This window comes from Fragaria vesca, linkage group LG1, assembly GCF_000184155.1.
Source record: "Fragaria vesca subsp. vesca linkage group LG1, FraVesHawaii_1.0, whole genome shotgun sequence".
In the NCBI taxonomy this organism is placed as follows: Eukaryota; Viridiplantae; Streptophyta; class Magnoliopsida; order Rosales; family Rosaceae; genus Fragaria; species Fragaria vesca.
Window position 1 is genome coordinate 15,059,281 of NC_020491.1, and position 16,451 is coordinate 15,075,731.

At 40.4% G+C, this 16,451-nt stretch overlaps 3 protein-coding genes and 1 non-coding gene across 4 annotated transcripts; 1 reads left to right on the forward strand and 3 right to left on the reverse strand.

Annotated features, from left to right (window-relative positions):
- Positions 1-1,891: 1,891 nt before the first annotated feature.
- LOC101304044 lies at positions 1,892-4,721 on the reverse strand. The gene is made up of 4 exons (XM_004289333.1): positions 4,358-4,721; positions 3,388-3,844; positions 2,898-3,091; positions 1,892-2,800 (listed from the first exon to the last, which is right to left on the reverse strand). Exons 1-4 carry the CDS (start codon positions 4,442-4,444, stop codon positions 1,892-1,894), a joined length of 1,647 nt encoding a protein of 548 aa, XP_004289381.1. The 5' UTR covers positions 4,445-4,721.
- A 957-nt stretch (positions 4,722-5,678) lies between these two features.
- Positions 5,679-8,272, reverse strand: LOC101301331 (tubulin alpha-3 chain-like). Its single transcript, XM_004288249.1, has 4 exons — positions 8,071-8,272; positions 7,103-7,337; positions 6,635-7,005; positions 5,679-6,542 (listed from the first exon to the last, which is right to left on the reverse strand). The coding sequence occupies exons 1-4, from the start codon at positions 8,161-8,163 to the stop codon at positions 5,886-5,888; spliced, it is 1,356 nt and encodes a 451-aa protein (XP_004288297.1). The 5' UTR covers positions 8,164-8,272; the 3' UTR covers positions 5,679-5,885.
- A 433-nt stretch (positions 8,273-8,705) lies between these two features.
- On the forward strand, positions 8,706-8,779 carry TRNAV-AAC. The gene has a single exon. It is a non-coding gene; the product is annotated as a tRNA-Val (tRNA).
- Positions 8,780-9,938: 1,159 nt separating this feature from the next.
- On the reverse strand, positions 9,939-14,201 carry LOC101301616 (LRR receptor-like serine/threonine-protein kinase HSL2-like). The gene is made up of 2 exons (XM_004288250.1): positions 11,219-14,201; positions 9,939-10,537 (listed from the first exon to the last, which is right to left on the reverse strand). Exons 1-2 carry the CDS (start codon positions 13,800-13,802, stop codon positions 10,158-10,160), a joined length of 2,964 nt encoding a protein of 987 aa, XP_004288298.1. The 5' UTR covers positions 13,803-14,201; the 3' UTR covers positions 9,939-10,157.
- Positions 14,202-16,451: the final 2,250 nt, after the last annotated feature.

Genomic DNA, 16,451 nt, shown 5'->3' on the forward strand with positions numbered 1-16,451 from the left:
GTTAACTGTATAGCGGAAGATTTGGAGGAGGAATACTGAGAAATATAAACGATTGAAATGAAGAGAGTACGTGTTTGACTGAGATGGAGAGAGTTATATATGTTAACACGTCTATTTTGGATAGTAGCATGGCTTTTGCCTTGCTTAATCAGGAAAACTGGGTGTGAGCGAGCGTGTGTGATGGAACATGCATGAGGAGAAAAGTCATTTGCTAATTAATTAAGCTTTTCTAGTCTCAGTTAACAAGTATGATCTCTTAAGTGGAGAAAATATCTTTTGTATGAAACATGCTATTTTCTTCGTTGTGAAGATATTAATTTGACTACGTGTCGTGTTCGTAGTGTATTCAAGATGTTCATCTGTGTGTAAACAAGTATCCTGTTTTGGAGAGGAAGAGATTCAAATTGGTTGAAGTTGGGAATTATGAGGTCATTTGTTGTTTAACTATTCTTATCCATTATATGTAATTTCCAAAGAGAGATGTTGAACACCAACAAACTTCTATTTTATGGTTAATTAGTGGTCCTCCGATTTGACCAAATTCTTTGGTAATTTTATCTTCCTATTTCATTAGATTCGATTTAATTGGTAACAATATTATTCAAATTTGTTTCAAGTTTATACTTCTCTGGTCAAGATTTACAGAAACATATATACGACCTGTGAAATGTTATATACATTTCGGCCAATTTAGCTAAAACACTAGATACAAATTAACAATACAATATATTCAAAATTTAATCTTTTCGATGGGGATATATTCAAAATTGATGAGATAACAAAATTCCATGTAAATTGTTTCTTTTTATATTATCACCATCATGTAGATTCGAGATGTAATATATGGTCGAGCAAATGAGTAAATATCAAGGTAAAGAGTAGTTATGATTTATGAAGCTAGCAAGATCATATATTAGTCTCACTATAACCTAAACCCAGGTTCATAGCTTGGTTTCAAGTCTCGAAAGTGACACAAAGGTGTCCAATAATTCATATTCGGTCTGTATTTTCTTCTGCCTCCAGGATTTAGGGTTTCAGTGAACGCCTGGCAGTTCGTCTCATGCTTCATTGTCGTTAACCTTCTAGACTCCTGGACCTTAATAAGAAGAATATGACGCGATACCGTTGGTCGTAGGGCATGAATCATTGAATCTCAACTGTTCCTTTTCTTTGTTCATCAGAATACGACTTAGAGTTAGACCTGACCGATAACATAGACTTGCGGTTTGATTAGCAACACCATATTTTCAGGGACGAGGACCATGTACTAACCCTAGACAAATTCAAGTGCAAGTATGATGAGTATGACGTCCAAGTTTGATGACCCTTTGTTGGTTAATTATGAGTATGAAATATGATAATATGGGAAATGTTCCTTGACTAATTTCTGGCACTATTTGGTTATGGTTCTGAGGAACGGTGGAGGTTTCAGTTCTAGTGGCATGGTCAAGATTGACACTACTGATTTCTGAAGTCATAGTTTTTGTGTTCTAGTTATCGAGAACCTTATCGTATAGACTACCACCGGCCTGCTTATTTGAGCAAATTTTGTCACTGACACTGATTTATCTTTTAAGGAGTCTCAACTATCTATAGTGTGCACTATGTGGAGTTTAGTATAGTGGAGGACAGATTGAAGAGGAAAGACAACTGAGAGTTCCATAACAAATAGGAATGCCTAAATTAGAGAGTTCTTACATAGACTTTGCCACATCTGAGACAGAGAGTCAAAATGCCCTTTTTGTGTTTACTACATATTCCATGATTATACCATCCTGCGCTACAAAATTTGGGCCAACGTTTCTGCAGAGAAAAGCAAGACCCATGTTGCAGGATACATCAAAATACTATCATATAAACTCCAGATGCAGACTAGTAAAATAAACTGTCACTAGTTATTGGGTGGAGCAAGACTGTTATTGCTTGTTCCTTCTCTGTCTTCCATGTTGAAGCCACCCTCATTGTTTATTCGAGCAATTTTTTCAGCTCCTGAGCTAGATTCATCACCTCCCATAATCTCCTCATTGTCGTTCTTTCCTGATCCTAACACTGTATCTTCCAGCCTATCTGAAGTATCCGCTTCATTTACAAAGCTCCATCCAGGGATGACCTGTCCCCCTTGTGAGATAACAATACCGCTATTGTACAAACCATTGGTGCCTATGTTTGGGTCATTTCCCTCGATTTCAGAGGTATTGTTGTAAGGCCATGGGATGTTCTGAGGGAAGATGGGGTAGGTAGTGTTGTTAGCCTTGACATCAGTACCTTTCATTTCTGAAGACGCACTCCCGTTTCCACATGTTTGGACACCACGAAGTTCCTGCTGAAATTGATAGTGGACTGCAGGCATTGTCGAACTGGTTCCGTTAATCTCCATATTGCCACAAGAATGTGTGACGACATGTGAGGCATTGTTTCCTTGCTCAACAGCGGCTGCTAGGTGAAGAGCTTTTTGTTTGTCTTCCACCTTGTTGAGGATTACTTTCTCAAACAAGTGTGATTTACTATCAAACTGTTGAGCACTACATACTGCAGGTACTGGAGGTTTTCTGCCGCGAGCTCGACGATGAGGCTTATTTGGAGAATGCACTGCATCAGCTGAAGCAACTGATCTCTTTGGTCTCCCTCTCTTTGACGGTTTTGCATATAAAACAGCCTCACTAACTTGAGTAGTGGTCTCTTCTCCTACTGCTTTCAAAGAAGACAGTTCTGCTTCAAGTCTTGCTAAGCGATTTTTGTAATCAGATACTTCTGATTGCAAGTGGTTGACAGCACTCCAGAGCTGAACATTTTCTGCAGACTACAATCTCGGAACCAGAAAATACTCTGTTTATATCACATTGGCAAGATCATGATAAAGAATACGTATGCGTTTAAGGAAAAAGTGAGGTTCATACTTGAGCATCCCAAAGCTGCTGGTGCTTATTAGAGAGTTTTGCTGGTGGTCTGATAATTCCTTTTCCAACTGCTTGTCCAAGTGCTGTAGAACAACTAGGCAGCGATGCAGGTGGTGAAGAACCTGGAAAAGCATATGTACACAGATGTTGTGGTGCTTGTGCTTGATTCCACCAAGACGAGGAATCACATGTACCTGTAAACAATAACGCTTCACCTTCATATGTGATATCACTCAAATTTTAGCAGCTGGTTGATATTTTAAATATCAAGCTAAAAACTTTGCAATCAAACTTGCACTATACAAGATAGAAATGAGGTCACATAATTACACAAACGTTCAGTGATCACTCATATAGTACTGAACAGTTGTTTTTGATTATTTTCTACTCAGACATTAATGATATAATATTTGTGGATAAGTCAGTTATAGTGCCTCAAAGAAGTATGTCAACATGCAGAACATGGAAATGACTACAGTTACATGTTTACCTGGAAAGCCTGGATACGGGTACCCAGCATGGTAATAGAAATTGGGAACCTGAGGTTGGTTTGTTGTTGAACTTCCACCACTAACATCAGTTGCTCCAACAGCAACAAATGGCTGCAAAGTCGATGGTGCATTGGAGGCAGGCAATGGATATCCAGGTGGCTGTGGAAGCCAAAAGGGAGCAGCTGATTGGGGATAAGTCCTCGGTGGCTGGCCGTACTGGACCTGATGTGGAAACTGCGGCCATTGGCTCAAAGCGCCAGGCAGTGGTGATTGAGTTGCAACAAAAGGTCTAGACACCAAAGGAGATTGCTCCCCACCATGGTGAGGAGTGTACGGCCATGGAAAAGTTACTGGGTATTGGTGACTTAGGGAAGGTACATTGCCATTTGAAGGACTATCAATGTTTGTGCTCTTTGTTAGAGGTTCAGCATTGTCTTGGTTTTGGTCATCCTTGCTCTGTGTAGTTAAAATTGACCATGTGGTAAGTTGAAGAAAGTGGAAGTTTACAAATTGTGAGTCTTGTTTACTAGAGCATGCATTTGGATTCTTCAGAATTCACAATTTCTCAGACAGTGGAAGCAGGTAAACAGTAACAATTAGATTAACCAACACAAAATGACAGATGAAACAAAAGAAGGATGAGTTATTGTCTTTTGCAACAGATGAACTAAACTACCAAATTAAAGAGCTGTAAGAATCAGACCCCTAAATAAAAGGACTTGAAAGAAATCCTCAAAGACAGCATCTTTGGGTATGTCTCTTACTTTATGCCAAATAAACTACAAATCAGATGAAAACCCACAAGAGAAAAGAACAAAAATACCCAAAAGAGAACAAACAGTGAAACCCCACAGAGGTCAAGCTCAACAATTTGCTTTTGCCATTACAAAACTTTAGATTCAAGTCTTAAATCCACAATTTTTACAAACCATTGTAGAAATATGAGAAAAGGGGAAAGATAGTTCATACCAAGATATGGTGGCCTGTCTCTGGTTCTTGACTAGTACTGGTGGAAGAAACTTTGTGATCCTGCTTCCTCTTCTTCTCCATTTGCATGTAATCAAAGATCCCTCCTTTATCTACTCTGAGAAGCTTACTGATATTCAAGCAGAGAGTAAAGTTGCTAAATGCGGTAGATTACAGTCGTTGTAGAGAGCATAGAATATGTGGGAAAAGACAAAGGGGGTCCAAGCTATTGAGGAAGGAGCAGGAAAAAAGGGCCCAAATGTCTTCAACCCCAGAGAATATTGTGAAGGAATTTTTCACAGGCTTTTCTGGTTCTTGTAGCAGATTTGTCCGATTGGTTCTTGGACCAACCAATATTATACTTGGTGTACTCTGCAATTCTAGTCAGAGAGAGAGAGAGAGTTGAGGGGATTTGTGTGTAGTGTAATCTCTTCACTTAAAATGGCAATATTCTGCCAGAAAATGAACTCTGTAAAACCAAAAAAATTAAGAACATGTAGCACCAGAAATAATCATGGAAGTGTGAAACTAGTCATTTGTGGCCATATCAAAGAGGTTTTTCCATTGAGAAAATCAGATTAAATTACACTAAAAAAACAGAACAGAAAATCCGACCTCAAATAATTTCAACCTAATTGTTTTCTCTCTCACCACTTCAGCTAGCCTAAAGGGCGCCAATGTATTAAGAAAACATAAATAGTTTTCAATGTTGAATTATGTCCTTTTCTTTTTTTCATTTATGAGACGAATTATGAGTGCAATTATCCAAGTTTGACAAAATAAAATATAAGAAACACAAGGAAAAACTTTTATGAGGCAATATGCTTCAAAACAAAACATTAGTTTCATAAGAAGCTCAAATAGGAGTAGGTTATGAATTGAACTCAAAATATTATATATTTTTTTATTGTTAATTGTTACGTAGTTGCAATTAAGTTGCTTTAAGGTCATTTGGCATAACTTCATTTATCGTTGCTCTTGCGGGCAAATCATGTCTATAAGTACCATTTTCGTTCTTGGTATCAAAGGCTTAACGTCAATATTAAAAACAAAAAACAAATAAAACAAAACACACATAAGAAATGTTAAAAGGACTTAACCAAGGTACCTACAATGTTAAAGGACTTAACTAAGGTAACGCATGGATTATGGAATACCACCCCTCTTCTATTGATCTGGTCAAACTGCATTTTGGGTGTAAAGAACAACAAGCTAAGCCTTACCCTAATGGCTCCTCTGGTTATGTGCCTGCACTGCACGTCTGTAACTAACATACTTATTATTCTTGTTCTTTCGGTAACGAGAAAAGAGACAAATTCTAGATCTTAAAATAATGGCACAAAGATGAGTACTCAACATTGAAGGATTTAAAGCTCTGAATAAGTGAATATAACAACAAAGCCACATTTCACACAAGTCTGGGTACAGAAACAAAGTAAACCACATCACAGTTTTCATACTAAAATGATAGAAACACAACACAAGCACATAGCAGTTCTAGGAACAACAATCTAATTGATGATATAGGTACTCAGTACTCATCTCCCTCATCACCTTCTTCGCCCTCCTCGCCCTCAGCGCCGACCTCCTCATAGTCCTTCTCCAGGGCAGCGAGATCCTCACGAGCCTCAGAGAACTCACCTTCCTCCATTCCCTCACCAACATACCAGTGGACGAAGGCCCTCTTGGCATACATGAGGTCGAACTTGTGGTCAATGCGCGAGAACACCTCAGCAACGCTGGTGGAGTTTGAGATCATGCACACTGCCCTCTGAACCTTGGCAAGATCACCACCTGGAACAACAGTTGGGGGTTGGTAGTTGATACCACATTTGAATCCTGTGGGGCACCAGTCAACGAATTGGATGGTGCGCTTGGTCTTGATGGTGGCAACAGCTGCGTTGACATCCTTGGGCACCACATCACCTCTGTACATGAGACAGCAGGCCATGTATTTACCATGGCGAGGATCGCACTTGGCCATCATGGAGGAAGGCTCGAATGCGCTGTTGGTGATCTCTGCAACTGAAAGCTGCTCATGATAGGCCTTCTCAGCTGAGATAACAGGAGCATAAGATGAAAGCATGAAGTGGATCCTGGGGTATGGGACAAGATTGGTCTGGAATTCAGTCACATCCACATTCAAGGCACCATCAAACCTCAGAGATGCAGTCAGAGATGAGATAACCTATAACAGACAGCAGTAGAAAATTAGTGTCCATACCCCTCAAATGACAAATAAGCCAAGGGATACACTAAAAAGAGAAGGCAGAACAGTACCTGTGAAACGAGGCGGTTGAGGTTGGTGTAGGTAGGGCGTTCAATGTCAAGGGAGCGCCTGCAGATGTCATAGATGGCCTCATTATCCAACAGCACAGCAACATCAGTGTGTTCCAGAAGGGAGTGGGTTGATAGAACACTGTTGTAGGGCTCAACCACCGAGGTAGATACTTGTGGAGAGGGGTACACAGTGAATCCAAGCTTGGACTTCTTGCCATAGTCCACAGAGAGACGTTCCAACAAGAGGGAGCCAAGACCTGAACCAGTGCCTCCACCCACGGCATTGAAAACCAGGAAACCTTGGAGACCAGTGCAGTTGTCAGCAAGCTTTCGGATGCGGTCTAGGCACAGGTCAACAATCTCTTTCCCAACTGATAAAGAAGATATAGAAACATAAGCAATTTGATACTTAACAACAAAATGTAGAGTGGTAAAACTCACAAACAAACAGTGGAGTAAAATACTAACTGGTATAGTGGCCACGAGCAAAGTTGTTAGCTGCATCTTCCTTGCCACTGATGAGCTGTTCAGGGTGGAAGAGTTGGCGGTATGTTCCAGTCCTCACTTCATCAATGACAGTGGGCTCCAAATCTACAAACACTGCACGGGGCACATGCTTTCCAGCACCAGTCTCACTGAAGAAGGTGTTGAAAGCATCATCACCTCCACCAACGGTCTTGTCACTTGGCATCTGGCCATCAGGCTGTTGAATACAATCATTACAATCATCAGCATCACATTCCATCAAACCAACCAAACCAATTCATAAGAAGAAAAAAGTATTGCAACAGTATCATTGAAGCCAAATGAGTGAAAACCCTCTTCTACCAGGAACGAAAGTATTCAAACATTAATAACAAACCTATTTATCCTGTTCTGCTATAAATCCCAACGGTTTGTGGTTTTACAATTTCATACAAAAAAATAAACCAATTCATAACCAAAACTCATTTCCAGCATGACCATAGTAGACTGCAAACCACACTATAACGAATAATGGACAAAATTCTACCAGATTTGCAAGCAACAATTGACGCAGGCATTTCAAACTTCAAAGCTAGCATTTGTGAACGCAGAACATTCTATCAACTCCACAGTTCTCATACAGATCCAATATTCAATTAAACATAGAATATAAGAAGCAATGCACCAAGCAAGGCTAAATTTGCAGCAACATTAAACAAAATGTAGCAGATCTAACGAAAATCAAACCAAACAAAAATAAAACCCTAGATCCGTCCACAGAATCACAAAATTCAACTCCACAAGTCAAATCACATACAATTTTACATCAATGTACAACAAATAGCGACATTACAGTACCGAAAACCCTAGATCCAGCACAAAATGAAGCAGATCTACAAACCACGAGTCCGATTTCGCATACAAAAACGCATCAAAGGCCTAGATCTAGCCAAATCGGAGAGAAGGAGTACCTGAATTCCATGCTCGAGGCAGTAAAGCTCCCAGCAGGCGTTTCCGACCTGAATTCCGGCCTGACCGATGTGGATCGAAATGCACTCCCTCATGTCCGGTTGAAGAGACGGCGGAGATTCGACGGAGAAAAGAGGACGGGATCAGAGAGAGAATCCAAAACGGGGCGTTTATTAAGACGCCTGAGGTGGAAGAGAAGGCAATGATGGGGCGATGTTTGGGGGGTTGGCTTTTATAGTTGGGGGGAGAGGGATTAGGAGCGGGAAGGGTTTTTTTAACCGCGGTACAGCGGTGAATAGTTTATTCTTTTGCTGGCGATTGGGAGGTTGGGGCGGTCGTTTTTGCCTTTTTACTAACTCTGGATTTAACCGCGCTCCTCGTTTCACGGGACGGTTTTCATTTTCGAGCTAATTTGAATTTTGGATGCCGTTTTATTCAGAAGTCTGAACCAAACGACGGAAATGAAAAAGACAACAAAAAAAAAAAGCTTCAAAGCGACGTGGTCTGTAGGCTGCACGTGGAAGCACGTGCATTGAGAAGTATAAAGTTTTACAAAGCAAAAGTAAATAAAGTAAATAGACTGATCTACTTTGGGATGATCAGGGTAATAAGCATGGATTCAGGATAAACAGCAAATGGTTTCGTGGTGTAGTTGGTTATCACGTCAGTCTAACACACTGAAGGTCTCCGGTTCAAACCCGGGCGAAGCCATCATTTCAAATTTTCCATTTTTACAGATGGATGGAAATGTTATTTCTTTGTTTGTTGAAAGATTAGTTCTGCTAGTGTGCCTCCTCACTAACCTTTACAATGCTCATGCACCTTCAAGATATAAGATTTTGAATATGTTTATGCTCCTTCAAATGTCCCCAGGGTTTGTACTATGTTCAACATTCTCATGTTATTAACAGTACTACAAAGCACACTGTAGGATCACTATAATGCATTAGCTGTTACTGAGATTTTGGTTATTTGTCATTACTAATGAATAACATAATTTCTTATTTAACTAGTATTGTTACAAGTGAACTTGTAATATGAAATTTGAGAATGCATATCCTGACCGTACTCATGTGACATGTATTGTAGTTTGCTCCTCTTTCAGCTAAAGCTATAGATGAGTATAACAGATTTAAGTCTAAGGCACGCAACAGAATCAGATTCTGCAACGCGCACCTTATGATCCTCATTGGAGGCAATTGTGGAGAGAATGCTGAATTAAGTATGCAAGTTTAAATGTCTTCAAAAAGCAAAATTTCATTCTTTAGCTTGCTTACCATACATCCCTCTCAGGTGTATATCATAGATACTTTCCATCTAACAAGCTGTGGGGATTGCAAATGAATGTTGAAGACTGGTTAAACTTGAGGAAGCAATCATAAAGAGTGATAATGCTCAAGGAACATATTGTATCTTTGTCTCTCTTAAGTATGTTAATTAGTATCAGAGAATACAGACATGAGGTAAGACTATGCCCGTTACCGTGGCATGAAGGCATTGGCATTGGCCTATAAGCGGCAAGCAACAAAGCCATTCAGCACCTGCATTTTGCTGTAACATTTATGAGGGTGATGTTAGAACTGCTCTTCTAGCACTTGGTTCTGTATTGTACTCTGAGGTCTGAACCAGAGCAGCTCAGTATTTTCTTTTATTGTTTCTCAGAGAATTTGGTGTTCTATGCATTCTCTATTTTGGTCTTATGAGTTATGATTGCCATGTATGTCTTAAATCCCGGTGCTGAACTGCAGGCACCTCAAAGCTTCTCCTTGCTATCTGAGTCTTACAACCTTCATGTTTAGTAATGGTGCTGCTCTTCCGAATCCAGATTTAACTAAAAACAAGTTGCACTAAATATATTTTGGTTATGATTCATAAACAAACACTTCTGCGCCTGCCTTCAAATAACAATGAGAAATAAACCGCATTTCCATAATATTGACAACTTCTGTACTCAGTTCTTAATTTATTACCAAGAAAAGCCCCAACAATCTAAGCTGGCTGATTAAATTTTGCGCCACCACCAAACTAGTCCTAGTGAAAACTAGACTGCCCTAAAATTTGCACAATGTAGTGAAACGATACAAGAAATTCAACATTTTTGACTAGATGGTTTCTGATCTTTTAGCAATTCAACCACTCTTCTCATGGATGGCCTGTTAGTTGGGAATGCAGAGGTGCAAAGAAGAGCCACACTCAGAACCTTTTCAATCTCTTCGAAATCCCTTGTGGTTGGGTTCATTCTCGGGTCAACAATCTGGCTAAGATCAATCCCACAACATTTGTCACTTTCACCATCACCATCCGAAGAGGAAGGAGAACACAATGCAGCCTCAGTAACCCACTTCACTATGTCCTTGTTCTCCCCAAAGGTTACGTCGTTCGGCCTCTTACCGGTGATCAGTTCCAGTAACACCACACCGAAGCTGTAGACGTCGCTCTTCTCTGTAACTTTTAGTGTGTATGCATATTCTGCGCAGTAAATTACAGAAGCATGATCAGTGCTTGTTCTATATGCAAAATAAAACATCACATATAAACACATTTTCCCCATGATGAGAAATCAAAACTGTTAGTCCGAATGTTATGCTACATGAGTCGCTTGATCGATAACTTATGGAATATGTATACGTATCTAAATATTTAAACTACATACGTCAACGACTAACAATCATACTGCGGCAATAATCAAATACATAAGAACTATTCATGATAGCAAAGGCATTGTCATGAATCATGATCCTAGTGGGAGAAAGCATCACATGATTTACATCATAATAATCCAAGTAAAGAAATAATGTAATAATGTACACCAACTAGTACTACATCATCAACAAAAAAATGTAGACTTGACTATGAGGTCGGTCAACCACCATAACAGTGAGACAGGGAAAGATGTTGGACCAGAGCATTTGTTGCTTTTAGAGATTTAGGCACAATTTCACATGTATCAAGAGTATATTAATTGGACACAAATTGATGTCAATAATACATGCAAGTCCCCATATACGACCAGACACTAAACAAGAAATTAGATTGAGCCAAATCCTTCATAAATTTTAAATCTTTGGATGTTAATCTAAAAGGTCCACATAAGACAAAAAAATAAAATAAAAAACGATTTAGAGGTTAAGATTCGGAAACCGAATATACCTGGCGCAATATAACCGTAAGATCCAGCTATTCGTGACATGGCACCATGTTCGGATGCCACATCACGCTCCAACGTCTTGGCAAGACCGAAATCCGCCACGCGTGGAGTCCACTCCTCGTCAAGCAATATGTTGTTGCTCTTCACATCCCGGTGAACGACAGACGGGACGCAGTCATGATGAAGATAGGCCAGCCCGTGGGCCGAGCCCAATGCAACGCTGAACCTCGCGGCCCAGTCCACCAACGGCCCAAGCTTCTCTCCATGCAAAACATCACCCAAGCTCCCATTCTCCATGTACTCATAGGCCAATATCCTACAATCCTCCCCACTACAACAAAACACCAATTTTACAATATTGCCATGCCGGACCCGACCCAGCGTCTCAACCTCGGATTTAAAGACCAACTCACTCTCCGGCTTCCTGCTGCTTCCTCCCCATAGCTTCTTAACCGCCAAAACTTGACCCGACTTCAGCTTCACCTTATAAACATGACCCGAACCGCCCGTCGCAATCAGATTATCATTGGTTAACGAAGGTAACACATCGTCTTCATTGAACCCGACCCGTTGAAATGAGGTCACACTGTAAAGCCTTTTTGATTTACCGCCAAACACTTTTGCTCTGATTTTCAGATACCAAAGAACTAACCCAACAAGAAGTACAATGCAAACGGAGAGAACAACAGCCAATAAAGCAGTATGAGATTTACGTCTCTGACATGGATGAATCGGCTTCAAATTCAAACTACATAGACCCGGGTTGCCAAGTAGACCCGGTACGAAAAGCTCGTAGTCCAGCCCAGTAGGTATCTTACCGTACAGTTTGTTGTCTGAGAGATTGAACTGTCCGAGCTTAAGCCTGGTCAATTCCACCGGAATCTCACCGGTGAGTGAGTTATCAGAGAGGTCCAAGTAATTCAGAACCAGCAAATCACCTAGCTCGGGAGGAATTGTACCAGAGAATCGATTTTTCGATAGGTTTAACTCAGTCAGCTGGGTCCATGGACTCAAATGTCTTGGAATCTCACCGCTGAACAAATTGTGCTGCATCCTAAGCTCCTGCAGATTCTTCAGCTCTGTTACACAAGATGGAACTGCACCGGAAAACTGATTGTCGCTCACGTCCAGCTCTATCAGCTCGGACAACTTGCAAATCTGCGGTGGAAGCTCGCCGGAGAAGATGTTGCCGGAGATTGTAAGTACTTGGAGACCATTGGCAGAGGAAATGGAAGACGAAACTGATCCGCTGAGTCTGTTGTTCTGCATTCGTAGATCAGTGAGCAGAGGCAGACCCCAAAACTTGGCCGGTACTTCACCGGAGAGTTGATTGTACTCGAATCGTACATATTCAAGAGATTGACACTGGCTCAACGTATCTGGTATGTTACCAGTGAATTGGTTCCCGAATATGACCAGACTGCTGAGATTTTTACCGTAGCAGAGAGAACTAGGCAGCTCGCCGGTGAACTTGTTAGTCGAAACATCCAATTCTTGCAGAGTTGAATTTCGACCGAGATTTTCCGGGAGAGTACCGGAGAAGCTGTTGTTGAAGAGATGCAGCTGAACCAGATCAGGATTGTTGGCAATGATCTCCGGAACAGAGCCTTCTAGTAAGTTGTCGGCGAGTCGCAGAGAAACAAATCGAATTCCTGCGATTGTTTCAGAGAATGTACCTGTGAATCCGTTCTGTGACAAATCCAAGTTCTGCAGAGACGTCAAATTTGCAAGACTCTCCGGCAATTCGCCGTACAATTGGTTCAAGAAAAGCTCAATTTGCACTGCGCTTCTCAATCTTCCAATGCTCTCTGGAATAGTACCGGATAATGAATTCCGGGACAAGTCCAGGTTTGTTAGCGAGACCAAGTTTCCGATCGTTTCTGGAATAGGGCCTGTGAGATTTATCTGAGAGAGAAACAGCCAGTCGAGATTGGTCATGTTTCCGATTTCTGGAGGCAACACACTAGGCTTCATTGCTGGATTATAAGCCATTTCCAAACGAGTCAACTGGCTCAGGTTTGTCAACAACTTAGGGAACGGACCGGTGAGCAAGTTCCCTGAAAGCTTCAGTACTCTAAGTTGCGGAAACCGGCCGAAACTCTCCGGGATATCTCCAGTGAAGTTGTTCTTTTGGAGATTCAGGACCCGTAAATCATCAAACCCCGGAGGAAATTCCGGCAAGTGTCCGACGATTTCGTTGTCCTCGATCTCCAAAGCTTGGAGGTGTGAACACAGAGAGAGGGGTGTAGTTAAGAGAGTACCGTTGATGCTGTTGCTGTTCAAAGTGAGGTTCTGTAGCGTCCGAATCCGGCACAGCTCGACCGGAAACCGGCCGCGAATATTGAACCCCGACATGTCTATTGAAACAATGGAGAAGTTTTTGTGCTCACAAGTGATACCTGTCCAGTTGCATGGACTGTGGTTGCTGCCGGGAACCCAGTCGTTGAGGTTTCCATCCGGGTCGTCGAGTTGCGCTTTCACACGCAGCAGGATCTGGGGGTCTCCGGCCGAAAAGGCCATGACATAAGAGAAGTAAAATGATAGAGTACACAGAATCAGCAGCGGTTTTGGAGCTGAAAGTGTCATAATTTGTTTCTAGTAATTACAGAGACACAAAAGGTGTGATTAGAGAGAAGGAAGAAGGAACATTTTTGAAGGGTTTAAGATGACAAAACAAAGTAGAGGAGCAAAACAAGAACGAGGGTTTTGTGATAATGGTGGATTACATGGAAGGTGCTTAGATGGCTTAAATCTCTCTGGTTTTGGGATTAGTTGCAGGTCAGAAAGTTTTTCTAATAATTATATGGAGCAAAATTATTGCTTTGGTTAGCAAACGGAACGTGATTCGATTTGGATTTTTACGAGGAGGAGAGTGGATCTATTGGTACTTACACATGTCACAAGTGTTTAAAGAAGAAGAAGACCAGCAGTGATAGGCTTTTGAAAAATATAGTTTTGGGAAATAATTGATAACGTTGATGGGTGATTTTGTATTGTAACTATTGTTATACAGTAAAGAAAGAATTTCTGGGGCCATAACTAGGGCCAGTGCAATTTTCTTCCGCAAGAAGGTGAATTCGATCTTTTGAATTTGGAGGGATAATGCCACAATGGAACAGGGACAGGTTCTAAATTTTAGTGGAGTGGGAATAAGAATCATGAATGGGAAGCCTTTACTCTATTTCCTGGATTGGTAAGCAATGTGATGTTTGAGGAGGTTTTTGGGACTTGTTCATGTTCATTACTAGGATTCGAGGCCATTTGGAAGAGAATGGGATTGGGGAAGGTTGCATGCACCTTGGAATGAGAATGATCAAGAGGTGGCACAATTAAGGCCAGGAGAAATTGATTGGGGTCAATTTGAGAACAATAGCCACTTTTTTCCTCATTTCATTTTCTCTCTTTTTCTTTTTTGAACATAGAATATGGGTGTTTTATATTTTGAGCCCAATTTTTTTATTTTTTATTTTATTTGTATAGTATGTGCTTGCATCAATTTATATTCTCGTATTTCTCACCGTCGCAATACGGTAATTTACATTCTTGTAGAGTGATTCACAATTTATATTTTGACTAGAATATCTTCTTTCATTGATTCATACATAAGATATATTTACATGTTGAAGGAAGCATTGATTCATACATAAGATATATTTACATGTTGAAGGAAGGAGACGTCCTGATTCATAAACCAGCTAAAGTAAGTAATCCTAATTGAATTACAATTTAGACATATCATCTAACTACAGGGGGATAAACCTCTCAATTAGGCTGGATTCCAAACTCCTTTCGAAACATAGATACTTTCATACTCAACGTGCATTAATGGTCGAGTTACTAATTAAGACGTCATTCTATACAATATTCTTGTTTTGATTTTGAAATCAACATTTTATTTTAGATTGTTGCACATTAAAACTATAATGTTTTTGCTCAGAACCGTTTGGTCTAATGGCATAATCTTTTCTTATCTAAATTTTTTCCATGATGAGAGAGGGATGGATACTAAATTAAAGGCATGTAATGTTTGTTAGTCGAACCGGCCAGTATAAGAAGATTAACTAAAGGCAGATGAGATGAGGATCAAAATTTTCTGGAGGTGGCCAGAATGGAACGCGACATATCTGCTCTCCTATCAAAGCCATAATAGTTGCAATTTGGGGATAGTAAATTGCACATATTGTCAGGAAGTGGTCAAATAAACAAATTAGGGTTCCAAACAACTTGCTTTTCAGGGAGCATATATAGACCAAATCGGGCTTTGAATATAGAGCGATATATACTTTCTTATATGGTTGCTGCATGGGAAGTTGCAGAGAGCATCCAGCAGGCAGGCAAAACATGAGGCCTCTGCGTCTCCGTGAAGACTCGGTTGTTTGAGTTCGAAGCTGTCGAAACCTTTATGTTCCCTGAAGCTTCAGCTGCTTCCCGGCCATATATGTTGACTTCATATATATGAATATATCAGATTGTTCAAAGCCATTTCGATATCATGGCAGCTTCAAAACAGTCTGTGCCCTAGAATGTGCCTAGAGTTGAGCGAGTGTGTCCCTCTGCTAGGGTATATATCCCGGAATGTGAAACCTAATCTGTAGATAAGATGAAACTCAACCTAAATTTTGGAATTCGTCTATGTGTCGTTCATTAAGAAACCAAAAGAAGAAGAAGCTAGCTCTCTAGTTTTGGTACGTTTAGTTTCATCATCCATCTTGCTTAGCTCGAGCCAAAAGAACTTTCAGGTGTCCTAGCTAGACTCAGTTATTAATCACTTAGCATGTGAAATGTTCTAACTATATGTGTTGTTGCAGCTTTATGAATTGAACTCGGGTTAGAGATTTCTACCTGACACTCAGCACTTACTTTGGTTGATTTATAGTCAAATGTATTAATGAAAAGAGAAATGTATATATAATATATGCAATGTGAATTGGAATATACCGTTACAATTGTACAAATTTAAAAGCAGCGCAAGTGTTGTCAGCAATATTGAGGTGATTTTTTTTTTCTTTGAGGTAAACATATTGAGGTGAAAATTAAGGACAACTTAGGTATTAATTTTCAGCATACAAGAATTTAATTAACAGACCAAACACACAACATGACATACAACTTCCACTCTGATCTTCCTTGCGCTCTAGGTTATTCAGAGTGAAGTACCTTTATGCCACGAATGTTGATGCTCCTGATCCAACCAAGCTTGGATATTGTAGCTTAAGCTTTACTCCAAGCCCTGAT

Excerpts from the sequence above, each read along its gene's own strand:
- LOC101304044 (XM_004289333.1), bottom strand. The coding sequence starts at position 4,444 with ATGCAAATGGAGAAGAAGAGGAAGCAGGATCACAAAGTTTCTTCCACC. Across the intron at positions 3,092-3,387 it reads CCCGTATCCAGGCTTTCCAG|GTACATGTGATTCCTCGTCT; the intron begins GTAAACATGTAA and ends TATTGTTTACAG. Across the intron at positions 2,801-2,897 it reads AGCAGCTTTGGGATGCTCAA|TCTGCAGAAAATGTTCAGCT; the intron begins GTATGAACCTCA and ends CCGAGATTGTAG.
- LOC101301331 (XM_004288249.1), bottom strand. The coding sequence starts at position 8,163 with ATGAGGGAGTGCATTTCGATCCACATCGGTCAGGCCGGAATTCAGGTC. Across the intron at positions 7,006-7,102 it reads TGCTCGTGGCCACTATACCA|TTGGGAAAGAGATTGTTGAC; the intron begins GTTAGTATTTTA and ends CTTCTTTATCAG. Across the intron at positions 6,543-6,634 it reads TCAACCGCCTCGTTTCACAG|GTTATCTCATCTCTGACTGC; the intron begins GTACTGTTCTGC and ends TGTCTGTTATAG.
- LOC101301616 (XM_004288250.1), bottom strand. The coding sequence starts at position 13,802 with ATGACACTTTCAGCTCCAAAACCGCTGCTGATTCTGTGTACTCTATCA. Across the intron at positions 10,538-11,218 it reads TTACGGTTATATTGCGCCAG|AATATGCATACACACTAAAA; the intron begins GTATATTCGGTT and ends TTTACTGCGCAG.